This window comes from Ochotona curzoniae, unplaced genomic scaffold (genome assembly GCF_017591425.1).
Source record: "Ochotona curzoniae isolate NIBS_2020 unplaced genomic scaffold, NIBS_Ocur_1.0 scaffold_3890, whole genome shotgun sequence".
Lineage (NCBI taxonomy): Eukaryota > Metazoa > Chordata > Mammalia > Lagomorpha > Ochotonidae > Ochotona > Ochotona curzoniae.
Window position 1 is genome coordinate 10,160,642 of NW_024467115.1, and position 24,075 is coordinate 10,184,716.

Below are 24,075 nucleotides of genomic sequence, written 5' to 3' on the forward strand. Positions count from 1 at the left end.
GTTTTTACAAATTATATAATCACTAGCTTCCTTGTGCGCGTTTTGTTTAGGAATTTTACCCATCGTGTTATATATAGCAATAGTTTTCTTTGCACTGCAACACAGTATCCTGTTTCATAAATATACTCACTTATTCACACATTACATTTCTGACACATTTGACTTCTGTTCAGGTTCAGACTACTACAAACTTTAATATTATACATTTCCCCATGCATGTCTTTTAGTGATCCTGTATCCTCAGTTTTCCTTGCCTCATTCTCTCAAGAACGAATCTGCATGCGATGGAGGAAGTTGCACAAAAGGCTCCATGAAAAGCAGCACACGGCAGCTTCTCCTCCTCCTCATCCTGAGCAGCACTCAGGATTCAGGTTTGCACCTTTCCAGTGAGTGTTTAGTGTTTTTGTAATATTTATTTAAATTTGAATCATCTTGAGGATTAATATGGTGTTTATTTTCAAAAGATTCTTGAACACCAAGTCGGTTTTACAAAGCCTCCATTTTTTATCTTTTTTTTTTCCTTATGCATGCTGTTACATGCTAGGGAGTGTTTTCAGACACCGCTGCCACCTGACGAGAGCAGACTATGCAGCAAGAAAGTGCTGCAGGACATTTTATGCAATAATTGACAGTACCGTATCTTCCCACCAGAGAACTCATTTCTTCTATTTCTCAATTCTCTTTGGCTATCTGCATTTTTATTATTTTGTCACCTTACTGTTCTTTTACTCATCTTGGTTTCTAACTCAAAAAGACCAGTAAGCAGGACTCAGTTAATATTCTAAAAGTTCACTAACAAGTTTGTATCAGAGAAAGAACTTTCTCAATTTAGAACTGCCAAATGCTTGACAGGATTTTGCTATTTATTAAGGCAGATTTATTTTAAGGCAAGCAGTTATTTCAAAATAAAAGGACCAATCTAAATGCATTAATAAGGTGAATCAAAATATCACCTTTTTGTCAATTCAGAAGCAGATAACAGTCAGCACTTTAAAGGAACAGCTGAAGCAGAATGGGAAAAGTTATCAAAACAGCTGAAAAATATAATGGAGCACATTCTCTAATCTCTGCAAAGTAAATAGTTACTTACATTAGGCAAAAAATCACAGGGCTGTGACCTTTCTCCCTTCTTTGCATGATTAATTACTTATGTCCTATTAATTGGAAGCTGCGGCTGAATTTCAAACACTTTCTGTGTACATCAGCCGGTACTGTAGCACAGATGAAGCTGTTTATGAAAGGTGAGCCAACAAGGTCTTCCGAGCAGTATCTCTTCAGCTATTCATTACTACTGTCAATGGTAATTAACAATGGCAACACTTGCATAACTCAACAGCCTTCTGATTATTCTCTGACAATAAATCAAAACTTGGGTACTGCAACCCCACCACTTTAATATAAACTAATCTCAGTGTAAATGTGCCACAGAGAAATTCAGCTGAAAAAACAACAAACAAAACTAACAGCCTCTTTACGTAAAATGCTCAGAAACATAAAGTTGGGTCCTTTGATGGAAAAATACGAACCTATGTACAAAACTCAGTAAGTCTGCTATCAATATACGATAAGAATTAAAGCCTGTTAAGCACATATAGGACCAATCTATTACTTGGCAGGGGAAATTAGGCTGAGTTCAGCCTCATAAATAGCATTTGCCAACTCAGCAATGGAAAGTGACAGTGTAGAATACAGAGCAGATTTAATTCATTCCACTATGAATGTGTATAACACAGAGTAACATAACAAAAAAGCAACTTGATAAAGAATGTAATTATTATGCTTATTTGCCAGACAAAATATAGAAATGGGGGCATTTAGGTTATATTTTGTGACTGATGTTCTGGAGGGGCATTGTTAATTACTGGTGAGGTTTTCACTCCTTAAAAAAACTCATATTAATTAGAGTGCACGAATGGCATTTTCCCTCTTCAGTCAGCAGGATTGACATGTAACCCTTAAATAATTATGTCTGAAGTTTTCATATCAGAAATTCACCCTGGGTGTAGGAAGGATATCCTGAACTTTTAGGAAAAGTTATTATCACTTGCAGTTGAACAATCACAAAAATTACTACAAGTATAATTGGCAATAGACAAGTTAATCAATTACAGGATCATTTATTAACAATATGATTATATCATTTTATTCTATAAATGCATGTTAATATGTTTACACACTATATGTGTTAATTTCTTTGTAAACATTAGAAGGAAAACAGTCCTCCCCTTTACTATTACACTTTAAGATTCCTTCATATGGTTTCATTTTTTAATAATTTAACACCTTATTTCTGAATATATATGCACAGAACTTGCAATGAACTTCCAGTTAACATGCTGAATTGAAATAAAAAAATTAGTCTAGAATTGTATGCATATATTGATATCCTATGTCAATGTTCGAGCAAAGAATTAGAAAATATAGCTCATTCTCTAAAATGCAGCAAGGGCTACCTGAGGAATGCAAAGGTCTCAGCCCTATTTCTCTGGAATTCACTGGGCAGACCTTCTCCCACTGACAATTTTGTGGCAATGTTGTATCCTCTGGGAATCCCTGGCATGTGAGTCCATGGCCATCAGGAGAACCAGACGACCTCTCTCCACCAGTGGATCTTAAGCTCTTGCTTTCCCTCAGTCTGGGTGAACTGAACCAGTGTGATTCATTAAACAAATATCAAATGAGGTAATGCCATGTTTAAAGATGTTTTAAAATGAATTTCTGTTGTTCTGCTATTTTGATGCAGTTTGTTATTTCTATTAAACATGGAATCCCTTCTAATAATTTATGGGTCTTTTTTTACTAAAACAGAGGAAAGGGGCTAGTATATTCTCTATTATGTAGCATTTGAGAAAGTTATTATATGGAAGGCGAAGTACACTTTGAGCCTCTTAGATGTGCACAAGTATTAAAGTAAGTTAGCTTATTACTACAAATAAGTTAAACGGCTGTACTTAAGCAAACGTTAGCAGCCACACATTTCCTCTGCCAACAGACTCTCACCTTGTGGCATCTCAGGCGGCAGATAGTGGGGCTCCTGTGCACTGACATGCACCCACTCAAAGTCATCATACAGGTCCTGGTGGTAATCGCAGGCCCCGGGGCCGTCATCAAAAGTGCAGCCACCTGCAAGGAGGAAAGAGGACCACCGTTACAATCCAGGCTTCAAGGGGAGAGGCACTGGGGAGCAAAAGGCATCGCTGAGGTATGCAGCCTGGCAGACAGAATTTTTAAAATAAATGATCTTTCTGTTTACCACTTTTTACATTTTCAAATACAAGAAATTTCTATTAGTATATTCTGTTTGAATAAGAAACCAGTTTGAGCCTCAAGAAACACGCTGAGGCACAGACTTTGAAACATTACAAAGAACACCAGAAGTATATACTCTGAGTCTTTTCTGAAATGCACAAATTGCCTAGAGTTTAAGCCATTTTTAATAAACGTAATGGAGAGAGGGGAAGTGACAGTAAAAATTAGCTTTTCTTGTAATGCAAGTTCATTGTACTCATACTAGCAAATGAAACATAACACTTTATAAGGTAGAATATTGAGGTCTGTGACACTCCCATGCCTTTTTAGACTATTTGCACAGGAAATCATGATGGGTTGTAGACCATATAGCAAAAAATCAATCAGATTAGTCAATACGCACACTCACTACTTCTACCTAATAGGCTTAATAACAAGAAGAACTTCCTTTTTTGTGTAAGCTTCTTTTTTTAAGGGCAATTGTATGGCAAAAACATAGAATAATTACTTTTCCTTGACACCCTGCATATGCAGACACACACAAGACAACATACATAGTTTACTCAAATCATGAAAATAAAAACTGGCCCTATGTCCAATCTTGCAAGAAAACAGATTAGAACTAATGAAAATCCAGCAGTGGCTTTTATGAGAAAAACCAATAACCAGCCTCCATTCAAATGTCTTATTTGTTTAATGTTCACGACAACCTTTAAGAAGAAAGTCAGCAACTCCTCTGCTGAGCAACAGGTGCATCAGAAGTTCAACAGTGAACTTCAGGTAAATAAATTCTGCTCTTCTGGCTTTCTTTATCAAGTTTTCCCCAGTGTGAACATGAGTGACATCGCATTCTCCCGTGAAGAGCCAAGTGCAAGTGGTGAAATGGGATCTCAGAGACATCCTGATGTCAGCACAGTCCTAAACCCTTCTCGAAAGCCCAGTGTGTGGTGTGCATCCTTGAATCACTCTTCATCACTCTGTAACAGCTAGGAGCAGGAACTGAGCCTGGAAGTGGAGATGCTTGCCTTCCATACCAGGAGTGCTGGTGTTGCTTCAATTCACATCTCCAGCTCCTAGCTCCAGTTTCCTGCTAATGCAGACATCTGTGAGAGAGGGATGATGTCTAAAGTAACTGGGAGCCATCACTCCAACAAGAGACTGAAATACAGTCCCTGGCTGGCAGGTCCAGGTTTGACCTGGCAGAGCTCAGGCTCTGAGATACGTGAGTACAGGTATCTGAGTTGTGAACAACCGGATGGGAGTTCTCTGCGTGTCTCTGCCTCTCACACATATTTGTATAATAATAAAACAACTACGCTCCAGCAGCTGGAAAGGTTACCACTATTAAATACACTCAAAATAGCCTTTTTGTATGTGTACTCATGAAAAATTATGCAATTTTTAATTTAAAACTAATCAATGAAAACAGGTTGCTAGGAAATATATCTTCACATAGCAAAGGGAAAAATTATCTCAAAATATAATTTGTTATCACAACATTAAAATGACTTATTGCGTTCCAACACAAAGCTTCAGGGCCCCCAATACCCTTTATAGGAATGGGAGTCCTCTAGAAATAAATCTAAAGTGCCAGTGGAACCTACATTGACTCATTTGGAAGACAAATGTTCTTAATTGCTGTCCTTCATGGCCACAGTTAATTCTGGACTCCAGGATTGTGATTAAAAACAACAACTACAAGTAGCTGAGCCAAGTAAGTGGGTCAACCCCTGCTATTTGTTGCCTATCACTGCCATTTCAGGCATATCTCAAACTGAAGCTGTTAGAAAATTATTACTGGTTTTCTTGAGGGATTAACTTAAGGTTTGCAATAATTTCCAATCAAAGAGTTCTAAATATCTAAATTTGGTACCAGTTGTACCGAATTTCAATAAATCTTTGCTAAAAATATCTTTATCAGTGATTTCATAAAGATCATTGAATTTCAGTTATGGGCTAATAAAGTGCACTGGATTAGAGGAAAGAAAATATACACAGGTAATCGATACACGGTGGAATGAGATCATATCGGCCATAGAGAAGCATACACAGTGCATCACGTGTGTTATTAACTGCATGAGCAACATCCTTAGAGGACTGGCCCCTTAGGCCAAGCATTCACTAATCTACTCTTAGGATGAGCAAACATGTGCCAAGCTAAGAAAATCCAGAATGTAAAGGCTCTGCAATCATAGGAAAAAAAGTAAAAGTCTATAAGTTCACTACACACCAGGAATTCTCATGTAACGTATACAATAAATAGTCAAGAAATTATATAGTGGACAAGGCAGATAAAAACTAAATCTAAAAAGTCTTAAAAAAAGGAGTTTAGACTTGTCACTAGTTATACTAAATCTATGCAAAGGTCTCATACATGGGTCTGACATAATTCAAGACTTATGCTAAAAAAATAGTAACTCCAGCAGTCCACATTGAGTTTAAAGACGAAATAAGGGCAAAGAAGGTAGCTTATGTGCTTCAGCCATTACAATAAAAGCAAATCACATACACTGAGCAAATTCCACCTTACACAATCCCATTGGACCATTTAAGACTCATCAAAAAATACTAAACATAGTCTTCTCTGATAAACAGCCCTCTGTGCGCATGTCCTAGATTTGAAACATCTTTATTTGTGGTACCATAGTCTTTTTAAAAGAGAAATGACACAACCAGTTTTTATTTCATTAAAAAAAAAAAGTATGAGGTTAAATTTCACGGAGCTGGATAATGAAAAGGAAAAAGGCAAGACTAAATAATTCAAGTAATTTGCTAAAGAAGAGGGATGTATAAGGCCATGGCAGGTAAGACCACCACCTGCCACGTCTACATCCCAAGTGTGTGCTGGTTCATGTGCCAGCCACTCCACTTCTCATCCTGTCCCTGCCCTCTGCTGATGGACTGAGAAAAACAGTAGAGGACAGCTAAAAAGTGTGGGCTTGGGCCACCTCCAAGGGTATGTGGAAGAAGCCCCTGATTCCTGGCTTCAGACTGGCCAAGCCCCAGCTGCCCTGGTCATTGTGTAAGGGAGGGGGGAGAGGCAGCGATTAGAGATGAAGGGGAGAATGGTGGAGGCGGGTGATTCAGTAACTCTCACTGCAACTCAAACAAAGAATTAAAAGGAGGGAGAGTGAGAGAGAGAAGAAAAATCAAGCAAGCAAGAATCTCCATTTACAGTTCTATTTGCTAAGACTAAAATGAGTAGCCAGAAATCGTGCCAGAAAAACGGGAGACAAAAGCTCCATGACCCTTGGAGGAAAATCACTTCTGAAGGACGTTTCGAAGATTGCTAATTCCTCTATGGCAATCATCTGACGCACAGGTCTGCCACTGCAAGGGTCTGCTTCTACTAATGCAAGCCATTGAAGGGGCTTTGCAACATGCTCACCAGCAAATAAAAATCAAGATAAGCTGATTTGGACATGGCAGAATTCCTTTCCATTCCTAAACTGCTCACTGACAAACCGCTAACTCACAAGAATTATTGCTCACTAAAATCTAGCTGAATCTGACACGTGAGAAATTCCTTCCATTTCTACAATACCTGGCCAGAGAACTACATGTGAGCACTTAAAAAACCTTACAGAAAATCAAATTATTTTATAATTATTTGGGTACAAAAAGATGTAAGGCTTTTTCATAGAAAATGGGTATTATGAAAAACTATACATGGGTTTCAAAATATTCAAAATACTGATGAATCAAGATAAACATTATCATTGAATCTCACTTTTCCACCGACATTTTGAAGTGCCCACATACTTCCTGGCTGTCCTTTTAAACCAGAGTAGCATCAATATTCTGGTGCTGGAGAGTATGTGATAATAGAGACCCTTGCCGTAGAATTTTGAAAAATGAATATTAAACCCAAATCTCTCATAAAGTCAGACTTTTCAGTAAGTCTGGAGGTAAATTTGAGTTGAGATGGAGAAAAGTAAAATATAAGGTACTGAACAGCCCTGAATATTTTTGCAAAAGTCATTTTTCAGAGATGCCTTAGACTACATATATAGTCTTAATTTTATAATGAACTATGATAGCAAAAAATATATAACTATCTTTCATGGGTTTTTTTTTTTAATTTTTACATTAGTAAGGAACTTCTTGAGCATAAAATGTTGTAAAATGCAATCCATATCCTTCAAATAAATATTACTTCAAGAAAATTACAAAACATTCAAAAAGAAATAGCATAAGACATTAAAAGATGGAAAAATATTTCATGTTCCTAAATCAGTAGAATCTACACCATCAAAATGTCCATATTACCAAAAGTAATGTACAGATTCAGTGAGATGCCAATCAAAATCCCAACAACATTCGTCTCAGAAACAGAAAAAACAAATTCACCTGGGAACACATAAGACCACAAATAGCCAAAGCTATCCTGAAAAATAAGAATCAAGCTGGAGGAATTACAATTCCAAACTTCAATATATATTACAGGACAATGGTAATCAAAACAGTCTGGCACAGTACAGAAACAGACAAGAAAACCAATGGAACAGAACAGAGACCCCAGAAGGGAATCCACACATGTTCAACAAATTAACCTTCCTCAAAATGAGGCAGGATGAGCTTTTCAAACCACCCAGGATAGCTCTGGGTAAGAGACCCGGCCTCAAGTTAGTGCTCCAAAGATATTACACTCCCCTACCCCCTCCTTTGAAGAAATACTATTGTAAACTTCCCCAACCACACCACAGGCCACACTCTCTCAGGCAACTTGTAATGCAAGGGAGGGTCTTGACTGAATTAAACTTTTAAATTCTTGCTGATCAGTAATGTCTGCAAGTAATTTTACTGAAGTAGGAAAATTGGTATTATCATAACATCATCTTATGATTCTTGCTGGACAAATTTTCACCTCATATTCCCCTAAACTCGATACAAAAAAATGACTTTTCTATATTAAATATCGGTAGCTTATAAGAAACACACAAATTAAAAGCAAATTGTTCTGACAATATTTGCAGCTACCTTGATAACACCCGTGTGATAAGAAATCAGATGTTTCCCCAGAGATCATCTTTTAGCATATTTACTCAGTTTTTTTCTGGTTATCCTTTTAACTGACCCAGTAAAATCTCATCTGTCTCACTTAGCATTAGATACACTATAGAAACTCAGTGAACAAAGTAATTGAGATTAAATGTACTGAAAAATAAAATTCCTAACTGAAGCCATATTTACATTTTGGCAAAATTGGAAACTACCCAAGCTCACAAGGAACCTTCCTTTGTTTTGCTTTATTCCTTAGTTCACTCATGCTGGACACATTGTGGCTGATTTCATCAGTGGCTCCTGACTCAGCTAAAGCTGGATACATACCACATCATTTTTCACTTGTGAAATGCTTGAGTCAAGTGAAACAGAATTCCAGGGCATAGCTGTCTACAGGAAAGGCTCACAGTTACTTGGAGGATCTGAATTTAACGTTTTATGTGAAAATGGCCAAGGAATTTTAAGTACACTCCACCAATCTGCATATATAGAGTTAAGAAATTTTACATTAAACTTTTTTTTTTAAACACTCGCCAGGAACTTTTTTAAATACTCCGGTAGTAATATTTGTGTTTTATTTGGAACCCCGGTTAGTGTGTGTGTGTGTGTGAGAGAGAGAGAGAGAGAGAGAGAGAGAGAGACAGAGAGAGAGAGAGATGAGTGCCAATATTTTCTTGAAAATACAGTTCTGGCAATCAAGTCCAACTATTACTACAACTAATATTAAGTTTAAAAATGAGATATACATATAAATTGAGATGAATGTCATATTTTACTAAATAGAGCTAGATTGATTTCACCAAAAACTGTTCAAGTTGAAAAGAGCAAAGTTAGTTTCTTGACTTTTCTTATAGATTTTAAAAACATCAATCTCAGTTCAAATGAGTTCTGAGCTCCCAATATGTCTTCAAACTTCCTCTCAGGACTGTGCATCTAAGTAGCCATTTAGTGGATTTGCCACATACAATAATGGTTTATAAAGAGTAGAAAACTACTAAAATGCACATGTAAAATAATGAAAAATCCTAGGTGATATAGTAGTTATGGCTGTATATTGGTCCTCACCATGATACAGGTCAGTCTAGGCCTTCATTGTGTTATGTCTGTGTCAATAAAGAAACAATGACTTTTCTTGGTGTCCACTGTCCAGCTTCCGCATGCAATTCCTACTTAGAAATGCTGAGTCAATTTATTTGAAAGTCTCTTCATAGTCCCCTAAACACTGGAAACTAAGTGCTACGCACATTGAATTCACTATCATTAAGTTAAGATTTCAGTTGAGAATTACATAGTTGTGAATTTTCTATTGTCTTACTTCACACGAAATTTAAATGGGAAGCAATTCTGGAAATTTAGAAAATATTTTACTCCCCAGCGTACCATGTAAATTGCAAATGTTAAAACAAGTAATTTAAAGATGCTGGGCCCTGCATTAAGGTGCAGCAAGTTAAGCTGCTTTGTGTAATGGCAGCATCCCATATGTGCACCAATCTGAATCCCCAATGCTTCACTTTTGATCTAAAACCCTGCTAAGGCACCTGACGAAGGAAAGGATGGCTCACGGACTTGGCTCCAGCTAGCAATATAGGAGACCCAGATGGAATTCAGCTTCTGATGTCAGCTTACAGCTGTCGGGTGAGTGAAGCAACAGATGGAAATTCACTTTCTGTCGCAATTGTGGCTACAAATAAAAAATAAACATTGAAAATATATATAATCAGCTGCCTACCCTGCTTGTGTTAGAAGCATATTGAGCAACACAGGTCTGGGACTGGAAAAAGAATAAAACAGTTTTTGTAATTTATTAATTTGAAAAAGAGAGGGACAGAGACCTCCCATCTCTTGCTCATTCCCCATGGTGAAGCAGAAAGCCAGGAACTAACCATTATGGCCCACATACATGGCAAGAACAAATCCACTGTATCTACCACCACCTATTGCCTCCCAGGGTGCACAACAACAAGAAAGCAGAATCCAGAGAGGAAACACAACCGCAACTCAAGCACACTGCCACAGAAGGCAGGCATCCCAACGGTTGATCTCAATCAGCATGTCAAGTGCCCCTGCCAACAAGGAAATGCTGCTGTGAATTCCAGCAGACTGGGGGAAGGCACAGACATCCCCCACACAGAAGGCATGAACATATCTACAGACTTGAGATGTACTGGCCTCATCAAGTTTGGATAACTGAAGTTTTATAACCTGTTGATTCAAAAGCCCTACTTCAATTTTCCTTCAAGCTCTGCTCTAACACATTATGATCATGTTTGAAGATACTAAGCTGTAAGATTGACTCTAAAAGCACAAACACACAACCTTAGAATGAAATGCAAAAACCTGCAGCTTTTTTTTTCCATTCTCACTAAGAGCAGAGAGAAGCTGGCAACTCAGATTTGAATAATAGATTAAAAGCAGCAGCACTATGAAGAGGGCATTTGAAGTGTGGTATCTCTTATGCAGGATGACAGCTTTCGTCTCACTTCTCACCTTGAGCCACAGTTCATATTTTGGAATTTTCAAACCTCAAATATGTAAGATAAAATACAGTATTCTAAAATGTGGCTGGTTAGAATATCCTGACAAATAATTAATAAAAATCAAACTATTCTTTTTAGCGGGATGTATAGTAACTGCGTAATAGGGACTACCATATCCAGATGTGAGGATACAATGTAGTATGCATCTCTGCTTCCAAATGAAAGATGGGCTCCCAATGAAACTGTTAAATACATATTGAGGGCCCGGCACGGTGGCGCAGTGGTTAAGGTCCTCGCCTCGCACGCCCAGGATCCCATATGGGCGCTGGTTCTAATCCCAGCAGCCCCGCTTCCCTTCCAGCTCCCTGCCTGTGGCCTGGGAAGGCAGTCAAGGATGACCCAAAACTTTGGGACCCTGCACCCGCGTGGGAGACCCGGAAGAGGCTCCTGGCTTTGGATTGGCACAGCATTGACCGTTGCGCTCACTTCAGGAGTGAATCATCAGACGGAAGATCTTCCTCTCTGTCTCTCCTCTCTGCATATCCGCCTTCCCAATAAAAATAAAATAAATCTAAATATATATATATATATATACATATTGACAATAGGATGTTGAACTCTCTGTCATTGTCCATACCTATAATGTCAGGATGAGCTAAAAAAGCAGAATGATGGACATAATGGTCTATTTATGAAGGACTATACTACTGTAATATTATGGAGGAATCAGTGAGTGGGAGGTTACTTGGTGAGGGGGAAGGGAAATCTCAGAGCCAATGAACTGTATCATAAAGTAATAATTAAAAATAAGCAAACGACTACTAATTTATGTGCTAATAAATTTATTAAATATCTTGTATCCTTGCTGTTCGAGAAAGGAAAAATCGCAACAAAAATGAGTTTGCCCACATAACATTTTCAATAAATCATAAAACGTATAACAAGAAATGGTATAACACCAAAACAATTAGCCCTTCTTTTTTAAAAGTCATTTGATTTTATTTAGCCAAATTCATAATGCATTCACCTTTTACACAGCAATTTCAATTCTATAAATCTAGCCTTAAAAAATTTTTTATATTAAGGGTTTTAAGGGCCTAGCACAATGGCTCGGTGACTAAATCGTCACCTTGTTTAGGCTAGGATCCCAGCTGGGATCCCAGCTCCTCCATTTCCCATCCAGCTCCCTGCTTATGGACTGGGAAAGCAGCAAATGATGGCCCAAAACCTTGTGACCCTGCACCCGTGTGGGAGACCCGGAAACTTATGGTTCCTGACTTCGGATCAGCTTAGCTCCAGTCATTGCAGCCACAGGGGAATGAACTAATGGAGGGAAGATCTTTCTGTCTCTCCTAAGTCTTTGTAAAAGATATTAACTTTTTCAAATATTTGTACATGTATAGTACTAACCTGACCCTTACAAATAAGTTATGCCTACTAATCCCCCAAAAACAAGCAAAAAGAAAAAAAAAACCCACAACTTTTAAGAGACTTTTCAATCTTCAATCACATCCAAAGACAACAGGGCCACCTTCAACTGTGAAGGATTCTAACAGCAAAATCTTGCAGACACCCTCCAACTTTGTACTAATCAGCAACAATATAATATTATAATATTACAATAGCTAATTCATATAAAAAAACCTAAACATATGATATTTTCAACAGAGATGCTAAGAATATATTTTAAAAATCAACACTAAAAAAAAAGGAAAAAATCAACACTGAATCCACCAGATATTCGGCAAAAGCTAAGGGAATACAATAAACACAAAGAGGCTGAAAGATAAAGAAATGTTGAATCAAGTGCACGAATATAAAGAGTGTCACAAGAGATTGAGGATATATGTTCCCCTCACTAGCCATTTGTTCTCTCAGCTAGCTCTTTAGCTGAATGGGAAAAAAATGTAATGCTTTGTTACAAACTACTCAAGATAAGATTAATTATTTCAATAGCAATTTAAGTCAATGAAAAATAAGATTATTTAAAAGAGTGGCTATGAGTACAAGCTCCTGTAGTTTTCCTAACATAACACAGAACCTAACTTGTTCACCTGACACCACTTCAGCAAATTCAGGTTTTAACTTAAGATACAACAAAAATGCAAAATAAATTAAGGCATAATAGACATGGACATGTCAAAACCATTTCTAACCCTACTTCACCTATAAAGCATGAAGGTGACGACAGTATTAGAAAAGGTCCACACATATCTACAGGAAAGCCTTGACCCATAATTGAGACTAGGTAGTTACAATTTGCTTATAACATTATTTAGTTCAATACTTTCATTCATAACTTGATACTAGAAAAATAAACATATTCCTTAAAAAAAGCATTGGTCCAGTGAGTAGGACAAATAAGAACAATCACTAAAATAAACTCTTAAATGAGTTAGCTGAAGGAAATATCATCCAATATGAAGCCCCTTGCTAACCTGTCCTCTTACATCTCTATACCATGATTAACCAACCACAGTACTCAGCTTGGACATCACCGTGTTTTACTGAGAGCTCAGACAGTGTTTGGAAGGAGGCCTGGAGGAAGTAAGGCACGAAAATCATGGTAGTGCAAGCAATGAGCTGATAGTCCACTCAATTATGCAATGCGGTGTTTAAACAAAATAAGTGCTGCTGGATCATAGAAAACAAGTGACAGACACCCAGAAGAATAAAAAATGACTCTTGGGTCCCAGCATAATAGAGTAGTGGTTAAGGTCTTCGCCTTGAATGCTCCGGGATCCCATGTGGACACAGGTTCTAATCCCAGCAGCTCTACTTCCCCTCCAGCTCCCTGCTTGTGGCCTGGGAAAGCAGTCAAGGACAGCCCAAGGCCTTGGGACCCTGCACCCACATGGGAAACCAGGAAAGAAGTTCCTGGCTCCTGGCTTCAGATCGGCGCAGCACCAGCCATTGCAGCCATTTGCAGAGTAAATCACCAGCTGGAAGATCTTCCTCTCTGTCTCTCTTCCCCTCTGTACATCTGACTTTCCAATAAAATAAATAAATCTTAAAAAATAGACTCTTGAAGAAGGAACAGAAGGGACTCTTGGCAGGGTTGGGAAACTGAGACCCTACAGGCTAAGCTTGACCAGACCAAGAAGGTGCAAGGTGCAACACAGACACTGAGACAGGAACCAGCTGCACCTGTAGTGGAGTTTGAGATGTTCAATCCATGTCACAAAGCTACTGTTAAGTAACAACTGGCTGGAAGTTTATCATATCCACCATGTCCCTATAATCCTATCTCTTATACAACAATCTGTAAATACACAAAAAGCCAAAAGGAGACCTGCTCTTTGGCACAGTGAGTTAAGATGAAGCCTACAGCAATAGTATCAGCTGAGTGCCAGTCCAAGATCTGATTATTCCAATTCTGACCCTGCTCCCTACTAATGCACCAAGAAAGGTGGCAGAAAGCCCACTGACATCCATGTGAGAGTCCCTGATGGAGCTCCTGCCGCTAGCTCAGTGTGACCTAACCTTGGCCACTGCAGCCGTTCAGGGAATGAGACAAAGAATGGATAATCTAGCATAACTGTCTTATAATTAATTATTTAAAAACAAAACCAAAACAAAAAAAACAGGTAGACAAGGAAGAGGCATTCAGATTCTTCTTCAATGTAGTTTAAATTCCAACTGGTGAAGGGCTGCCACATGCAGAAGGACCTATGATATCAAGAAGTCACCTTCTCTCATCACTCATCAGCTCTACAAGTAAATACCCCATTGATTAGCAATAGCACTGGACAGGAGTCTGCAGTCCACTCCACTCCCTTTGAGTAATCCACAAAAGAGATTAGCTGATTCTCACGTAAAGAGTTACTTGCAATATATTCTGACCATCCTGCAAAACACACAAAAACGTTGTGTTTGCTATAAGATACACCTGCAATAATATGGTCATATCTATAAACTAGGACTTGTAGCAAAATACTGAAAATAGTGCCAATACCATGGTGAGGTGACCTCAACATGACAGGACATTAGACTGAAATTAAATACCCTAAGAGCTCGGTGAGTAACTATTGAATGTGACTCAGTTGCATTAATTATACCTTTAAGGATGAAATGAGAAGCGTGTGAATCAAAGAACAGAACTTTATATACTATAAAATAGTGATCTCGAAGAGGTAGGGGAAGGAACTCTTGTGTAAGTAACCGAGGGCAAGAGAGCTTGTGCTCACTTTGGCAGCACATATACTAAAACTGGAACGATATAGAGAGGATTAGCAAGAAACCTGACTCCATGTCCAATCACTGACTTGGCTGAAGCTGAGCCTCCAGTGGTAAAACTTCCTTCCCAGGCTTAAATTCATAATCACAATCAAAACCAGAAGCTCCAAAGAAAAAGCAATGAACAGACACCTCTGAAGTATTTTAGAGGCAAAGGCAAGCTCCTCAAAGGCACAGGTGTCAGACACGTTGTACTCTCTCAAGTTCTATGTTACCTGGGAGATCAGATCTTTCTAAGTCAACACTCTTCTATAGATAATACTCAAAATATAAACATCTATTTTCACACAGAGAAATGAGGAGGGGTCTTTAAAAGTTTGACTCCTAAATTGAGAGCAGTTTTTACTTTGCTCGTCTGATCAAACCTATTCTCACAAACTGACAACTTCAAGCTGATATAAGTAGCAGCAAATCACAATATGTGCCACTTGGAATGCAGCTTTACAATTACAATCTTTAGATGCATTAGAATTCGCAAACAAAACTCAGAAAGGCTTTATGGATCTCAAAGGGGATTAATGAAAATATTTGGTCAGCATACAAATGAAGTGTAAAGCCAAAAGCTATTTTTAAGATACCAAAAATATTAACACAGTTCACAGCACACAGTAAGTACAAAATAAAAATAGCCTTTCTAATTTGAAAGATCACATATTCCCACAACCAGAGATAGCAAGTACAAAAATTTGGCTTGTGTTTCTTGCTATTCTATCTCATTGTATTTTCTTGGTATCTATTGATGATATTGAGGAAAGTCACCACATTTTAGAAATTCAAGAATCTAATCTCTTTGCTAATGATCTACTATTAATTTTACAATTGATGCCACTGGAATTTCTAAGTATAAACTCATATTACCTGAACATTGCTGCTAGCTCTCCTGTGTATATGGATATAAAATTACTTAAATGTATAAGAATGTCTAAAATTAAAATGAAATTAAGCAGATGTTTTTTTATTGCCATTCCTTCTAACAGCAAGAGCATTAATTTAGAAGTATATTAGTATTTCATTCTCTTCATCTTCTATGCTACTTCTAGCAGGGATACACACAAGGTAAGCAGTGCAGTAATCCATAATTGTGCCAATGTAGACATTCCTGTAGGAGAAGCAGGTGTAAGAGCAGCCACGGATTTCACAGTGGCCAGGGATGCCAAAACAGCTCCAGAGGAACAGGGTTCCAAGCATTCCATATGAAATCATTCACTTTGCATCACACTATTATTTCCATCTTGAAGATGAAGAAATCAAGATAGAAATACCTCACTTTGCTGAAAGTCATGCATTCACTTTGTCAGTGAAGCACCAAGCAGAACATATCCTAACGTTTTTCCAAAGGTTGGAAATAAGCATCTCAAAGGGAAGAACAACATCAAACTTGAAGAAAAAAGCCAACAAGTAAGCCAGGAATTATCAAGTCAAAGATGCAAATAAAATGGCAACCTCAAAATGTTAAGCAAGAAACCACAGGCGTTCCAACAAATGCAGGAAGGATCATGTGGGGAAAAAAGACATATGTCTCCTCAGATATTGGCCAATTACAAGAGTCCTCCCAGGGAAAACAGATTTCATGCTCCAGCACTTCCATATCATGGAGTAGCAGCTTCCTCTTAGAATTTCAGACTTCTCAAGCCAGTGAATTTTAAGCAAGCTATTGGCACCTATTCTTTTCCACCCCCAACCCCCTTTTTTCTTCTCTCTCTCTTTCGGAGGAAGCAGGGGAAGAAGGCATGGTCTCTTGGCAGCTGTGATTCAGCTGTGTCCTCTACAAGCCAGGATGAAGAATTTGGAGAACATTTTAGAGATGTCATTTACAAACAAAAATTATTGGGCAAACAAAGATATGAGCCTCTTTCAGCCTGTACTACTTCTGTGTAATAAATATTTTTAACCCAGTTTATTTCAGCAACTACAACCCATATATTTCCTCCGTCGTAAAGGACTCTTAATTTACTAGAACCAGCTATTTGAGGATGGTAACTGTATTTAAGGCCGCCTACATACTGCTAAAGCAGGACAAGGCAATGATATTCTACCCTGACTCCTGACAGAGTTCAAAGCAATACCATAAAGGAGAGAAACAAAACATCAAGGGCATTTATCAAGCGCCTATCCGCAGAGTACTGTCTGAACTGGGCACATGCAAGAATTTTCATTGTCTCTTTCCTCTCCAAGAATTTCATCTCTGTTTTTACAGGAGAACACAGGATTCCACGCTTTCTAAATGTCCATTCATGTAAAACAAGAAGCTTTAAAAAATGTGAGGAGTTGTAAAAGATTCTCAGGCTAGTGTACAATTCTCCACCCAGGATAGGAATGTCCTCAAGTCTCAGAACAGATGGCCCCTCGACATCTGCTTCGAAACATCTCAATCCTTCATCTTCAGAAAAGCCAGGACCACTGAGACATCAATGGGATTCCTCCAGTTTGGCTTTGAAATCTTTTGATTATTGCAATGGAATGGCACTTGCAAGAAATTAGATCCTCCCACGGCTACGCCTTTCTGCGTGGAACACAACTTGAAACTCCAGAATTGGAAAAGAAATCAAGGATCATTGAAGCAGAGATCATCTTTTATTTTAAGTCAGACCACACTTTACACTGGTTAAGCTGACAGTCTACAGGGATGTATGTGTCTACAGGGGTGTATCTGCAACGAAATAAGCATTTCATGAACACCAACCACTCTCCCCTACTGAACAAACTTTTTGTAAAGAGAGAATGAATTCCACTGGTTTATTATTGAAGCTGGTACAAACTTTGTAATTTTTTGTTTCTATCCTTTTTAATGAACTGAAAAACATTTTTTTATAAAAATAAAAACAACAAATGCTAATAAGGAACTAGAAGGTAACAGAAACTTCAGTAATGGTGGTCTGACATCTCACAGACCACAAATGGGAGAAACGTGAAGGTTCTTCGGCCATTATGAAGGACTGAAGAGAGTGAGGCATGCAAACTAAGACACGAGCTATTCTAACTATATCTGCAATGTTAAGTAAGATAACTAATCACAGAAAAAGGGCAATTTTCTTCCAACTCCTAGTATGAAGGCTTCAGAAGCAGACAGATTGTTCTCATGGTTTACATAAGATATGGCTCCCAAACTCTTGCAGACATTTAATCTGGTAAGAAGCTGATCCGGTGAGAAGTCCTTGGCATCATTTCTGAGTGGGTCTTTAGGAGATAATTCCTGCGAAAGAACTGGTTATATTGACAGAGCTAGGAGTACCCACTCTCTCTGCATCCTAGGTTGCCCTGTGATCCCTCCGCACTCCTTCCCGTTGGGGAACGTTCTAACCTCGTATATACACTAGCAGCCAGATAGCAAACCAAGAGAGACATGCTATCCTATACCGGTACCTCCACAAGTGTGGGCATAAGGAAACCTGCTTTAATAAACAGCTTTTGGTACGTATTTTGTTTTACTAATAACAAGCGGACTATTATAAACTTTGAGATTTTCATGTAACTCAGAATGGAACGCCGGCTATTTCATCAGTCCCCTCTCTCAGTGTTGCCTGGGGGTTAACTGAATCTCCCAGATTCAATCAATGACGAGTCTCTCCAACTACTACGCCCCTTTCCCACTACAACAGTTCTTCTCTAATGCATGCTATCCTCTAACGTTTATTGTTCTGCTTCTCTGTAATTTTTTAAATAATGTGCATAAATGAAATTGCTGAAGAGTGAAAGTTTTTAAAGATAGCAGATATTGTATATCATTTATCTAATTTTTAGAAAATGAATCAAGTAGGTGAGAAGTCAGATTGCTTTGCCATTGCTCATTTGTAAAACTCATTTTCTGAAAGAGATTAGTTCTTTTGTTGCTCTGTCCAGTTAACCCAATGAAATAAAGTCATTTGTAAGCTTTTCTAAATGTGATATACAGAATATGAGAAACCCAACACTTCAGGAAAAGATTAAAAGTTTAAAAAGAAAGAAGTAAGTAACCACAGTACTTTAATACAACCACATACTATATATAGACTTGGCAGATGTTAACTTGACTTCATGCTGATAAGCATTTCATTTAATTTTGTTATTTAATATTCATAAATATTAATTTCTTCTGTTTTCCCTTAATGTGAAATTTTAATGTAAACATTTGATTTCATTTAAAACATTTACTCTCATCTTGTGACTCAGGACAGTGAGATGTAGACAAGTGGAAAGCAGAACAGTTTTACTGAAGAGCCAGGAAATCTGCCCTCTTTGCCAGAGTCAACTAGGATCTTGGGAACAGTGGAAGAAGAACTACCTTGCCCAGGCCCAGCAAGTGTTACTAAAGCTGGTGCTCCTGATTTTTCTCTTACAAATCACATTTACTTTGCACTCCCTTGATCCCATAATTCAAGATTTGACACGGTTTGGCAGCAAACACAGACAACAGGATTGACTCCCTACTTATCACTGTCCAAGCCTCCTCCTTAGTAACCTGAGACTTTCCCAATCAAAAGATTTCTACATTAATAATAAAAGAAAAATAATTCATTCTCTATAAATTCTGGTTTTTATTCTTGAGAAAAACTAGAGTGAACTATCATATATAACTTATGCTTCCTGTCCAAAGCCACCTGACAATTAACACATTCAAAGAAAGCTTTGCTTTTTAATGAATAACAGTTAACTATTACATTAATAAATGCAGATTTGTATTCATATTTCAGTAGTGAAAAACAGTTGTCATTTGAGAAATACAATGAGAAAAACCCATATTGTCACAAATCAATCCTATGAAATACTTTAGTTAATGTCCATTTCCCTTCTAAGAGAACCTAACTCTCAGTACTTTCAAGAAGCAAAGAGGAGGCACAAGAACCCACAATGTGAAAGGGGAGTGTGCTTTAAGATAACAATGTGAAAACAACAAATATCCTACCTTCATTTACACAGTATCCCTCACAACCAAGCAAAAAAATCTCAATGCTTATACACTCAGATATAATAACCTATGTGATTCAGGTTCTCTCTCTCTCTCTCTCTCTCTCTCTCTCTCTCTCTCTCTCTCCCCAGCTCCCACACGCATTTCAAATAAATATTCAAAATAATTAAAAATACAAAATGAAAAATCCCATTCATATATATGTATATCATATATATTATTATGATAAGACAAAAAGATTTGTTCTGCTACTGCTACATTTGTGATTTTCTGATGATTGGGATTCTATATCTGAGGGCTGTAATTTCTTTGTAAATGACAAAGCTCCCCGAATCTAGTCAATCATAAAGAATTCAATCCAATAAACATTTATTAAAATACAAGTTATTCAAATCATAGGTTAGCAGTACAGAAACAATGTTGTCATAAATGGGACCAGAGAAATTTGAACAAATAGTTATAAAATGAGAAATACCATGCACACAGACAGACAACTGAATAAATGCTTTAAAAGGGCTATTTTTGCTTATGTGGCTGGTAAAGTCTTCATAGAAAAGTAAAGCAATAATGAAAACTATCAAACAAAGAAAACGGCAAGTACAAAGAAGAAACACTTTAGCACCATTAACTTTGTGGCCAGTATCCAGTTTCAGAAGAGAATGCTAAGTGCCAGAAGGAAAACAGCACTCAGTGAAGGCTGGATCCACATGAGGAAAGTATCATGAATTCACCTGCAGCTGAGGGATACTACTGACACTGGCGTTTCAAACAGACCACATCAGCAGCAGTGCAAAGAATGAACTGCACAGGGACACACAAACCAGACACAGACAAGATCTGAAGAATTCTTCAAAATTCCAGAAAAAAAAGGAAATTCTAATAGTTTGGTTGAGAGCTGAGAATACAGATCAAGCAACGTATAAACCAGATCTAGAAGCCTGCATGTGGCCTATCTATAAAGCAGCAACTATCTCTGTCCTTGGTGGTTGTGCCATGGTCCTTCTCCCAGCTCTGCCCCAAATCTGCCCAAAGTACAGACCCCAAAAAGTGGTGCTGGTAGCTTCAGGAGCTCTGTCCCTGCAATGCTGGTGGGAGAACTGCTCTGACTTCCTAGCTCCCAGCCTCAGCCCCAGCCATTGCAAGCATTTGGAAAATGAACAAAACGATAAGAATTCTGTCTATCACCCTGTCTGTTTTTCAGTCTCCCTACATTTCTTCGCAAGATATTTAAAAAAGGCAATGCTACACAGTGGTATATTAAAGAACTCATATTTGTGTACTATGGGAGAAAGTAGCATAAAGCTATAAACTTGAAAGCATCATCTCTTAATTAAAAGTAATTAAATATTCAATAGGTTGTCTTATATTTCCTTCAGATTCCAAATTAAAAGACAAGGTATAGATATATAGAATATACACACTACAGATATGCACATACCCAAATGAATGTATTCCTGCACACTTATGAATAAGGCAGGTTTTAAGATATTTTAGCAGTACTTCTTTCAGATGGTTAGGATTATAAGCTCTGTTGTATTTTCCAAATTTTTTTTACCATTTTTTTACATTAAAGATTTTATATACACATATATATGTATGCAAATATACTAAGATGTATATTCTTTTTAAATTACAGAAAATTACTTTGTGAAAGTCAAATGAGAATGCTAACATTCCCAGCAGAAATTGAAAAGGGCACAATGCTAAAATGTCCTTGCCTGAATTACAAGGGGCAGAAGAAGAGAGAGGAGGTAAATGGGGAATATTCATCACTTAGCTGGTATAGGCTGGAAGCAGCAAAATATCATTTCGAATACCAAATGTGAATTAAATCCTAACTCAATCCCATTACACTTACCTAGGTGCCACCATGTGGTGTTCAAAATCCCAACAAATTAACAAAGACCAAGTTTCCCTGCCTGATGCTGCCTTAATCTTATCTTTGGTCAATGCAGCATCAATAGAAACAGGCTATGCTTTCCCTTCCCAGATTTTACTATAACACTTAGGTGTAGGTGTGGCAACTGTGTAAGCATTTCCAACTATTATTTCTTCTGGGAATCACAGAAACCAGGCCCAGGACCTGGACTGGCTAATATCTGCAACACATCCATAAACACTATACTTCACAGACATGGTGATCTCAGGACTTGTAATTTAATGATTTTTTAATTTTTTTAAAATTTTGAATTATGTGGTACATTTTTGTATAGGTTGGGATACCCCCCAAACTCCCACCCCCGTCACATTTTTCCCATTTTGTTACAATAGTGTAGTCCTTCATAAGGAATTGTAATTCAATCAGTGTCTTATTTAAACCAGAAAAATCATGCATAATTTCATACACACACATAGGTAATGCAAAGCTTTAGTAGAAAAGAGAAGTAAACTTTTAGGTAGCAGGCAAGCAGCATAGATATTAAGATGCCAGTGTGTCATAACTGAGGACCCCACTTGATTCTTCGATGCTGATCCCCAATTCCAGCTCCTTGCTAATACACGATCGGGGTGGCATCAGCGGATCAGGGAATACCTGGATTGCATTCCCAGCTCCGAGCTCCAGCCCTGGGCCAGGGCCAGGGCCAGCCACTGTGGCATTTCCAGAATGATCCAGTAGAGGTGATTCAGTCTGTTCTCTCGCTCTCGTTCTCACTCTGTCAAAAAACTAACTGCTTTTTTAAAAATTAAGTATATGTAGGTATAAAAACTATTAAATCCATTAACTCTATACATAATGTATATTTTCCATGAACATTTTTAGAACTTTGATAATTCTGACTAAGACAGCCTCAGAGATAAAATACAAAATGAGTCATTTCTAAAGTCATACAAAACGAAACAATAGAAGTGAAATTATAACTTCAAAATCCTTATATCGATAAATCAATTCTCAACACACCCTTTCCCAAAGATAGAAAATGAAACAGCAATACCTCCAAAGAGAAATCTATATACTATTTGTTCACTGAAAACATGACGGCTAATAATGAAAATTGAAAAATAGACAATAACATTGCAATGGAAATCATGGGAGTCATTTGCTAATACTAAGAGATAAATATCGATTTGACACCGGAAAGCGAATGGACCTACCACTATAATAAACAATTCTGACTTTACCAATCAAAAAACATTTAGTAATTATGCAGTAAAACTCAGTTTTCCATTTTAATTTCTTTATTAACAAGAAAATTTCTTTGATCATAATATTTTTGTCACTTAGTCCATCTTTGATTTTTGCATTCCTAACAATGTTGCCATGAACACATAGGTTTCGCTTCATTCCTGAAGTACAAGCATGATGCCAAGGGAAATCTCATATGCCTGGTAGCAAGGATGTAACCCATAAGCCTTCACTCTCAGCAAGTCTTTGTCTGTCACTCTCCACAGAATACAGCATATTATTTCCCAAGTAGACTGAGAAAGAGGAAGCGAAAGCAAAAAATGCCCATTTATTTCTGAATTGCCTTCTCTTTTCTTTGTAAGAAAATAATGCTTTAACATGCAGGGATGGTTTTTAGCGTGCCATAAGTCTCTATGTCATATTCAGATATAACTAAAACATTATTACCAATACCACAATTAATTACTCTCATAGAAAGTTATGGTTATTTAACAACCATCAGGTACTTTCTTCAAACACCCTCATCTCAAAATTCAAAATGCTCCAAAAAAAAAAATCTATCCTTTAGGAAAACTGTCGTTTAGCCAGAGACCACATTTCTTGTCAAAAACTCTACATTCTTTATATTCAAAGTTCATGAACCCCAAACTGTGTCTACTGCGTCCATGTCCTGAGCACCTTCAGCAGCAAAACACTTTGAACCTGAGTAGCAAGAGCTACTAGATCTGACCAGGCTAGAGCTGACCAGGGCAAATCTCATCTCTGCCAAACTCTATAGCCTGCATCCGGTGTCGGACCCTTTACAAAGCTGTCATTCCCTCTGCCCGTTCCAGTCTCTGATTCCTGCCCCTACTCAGAAATACTTTCCTGTAAAGATTCCCTGTACCTCTGTGAAACACTTTCTCACGTCATCACGTCACACCACCCCACAACATAATTCATCATTTGTCTTCCTCTTCTAAAATTTTTATCAGAAACTTAAAGGTATCAACAATCTCAAAGTATCAACAAGTAATTAGCAATCAAAAATCAAGTAAAATCCAAGTTAGCACCAATTTTTGTCTAACTGTTGGAATCTTACAATAAGATACTCATGGTAG

General features: G+C 37.7%; 1 protein-coding gene across 8 annotated transcripts in view; it reads right to left on the bottom strand.

Annotated features, from left to right (window-relative positions):
- The window catches only part of PTPRK (protein tyrosine phosphatase receptor type K), a 521,455-nt gene that overhangs the window by 398,721 nt on the left and 98,659 nt on the right, over positions 1–24,075 (bottom strand). For all 8 annotated transcript variants that reach the window (XM_040965636.1, XM_040965637.1, XM_040965635.1 and 5 more), the window contains exon 2: positions 3,001–3,123. In XM_040965636.1, coding sequence (XP_040821570.1) covers positions 3,001–3,123 — 123 coding nt within the window. The remainder of the gene's footprint in view (positions 1–3,000; positions 3,124–24,075) is intronic.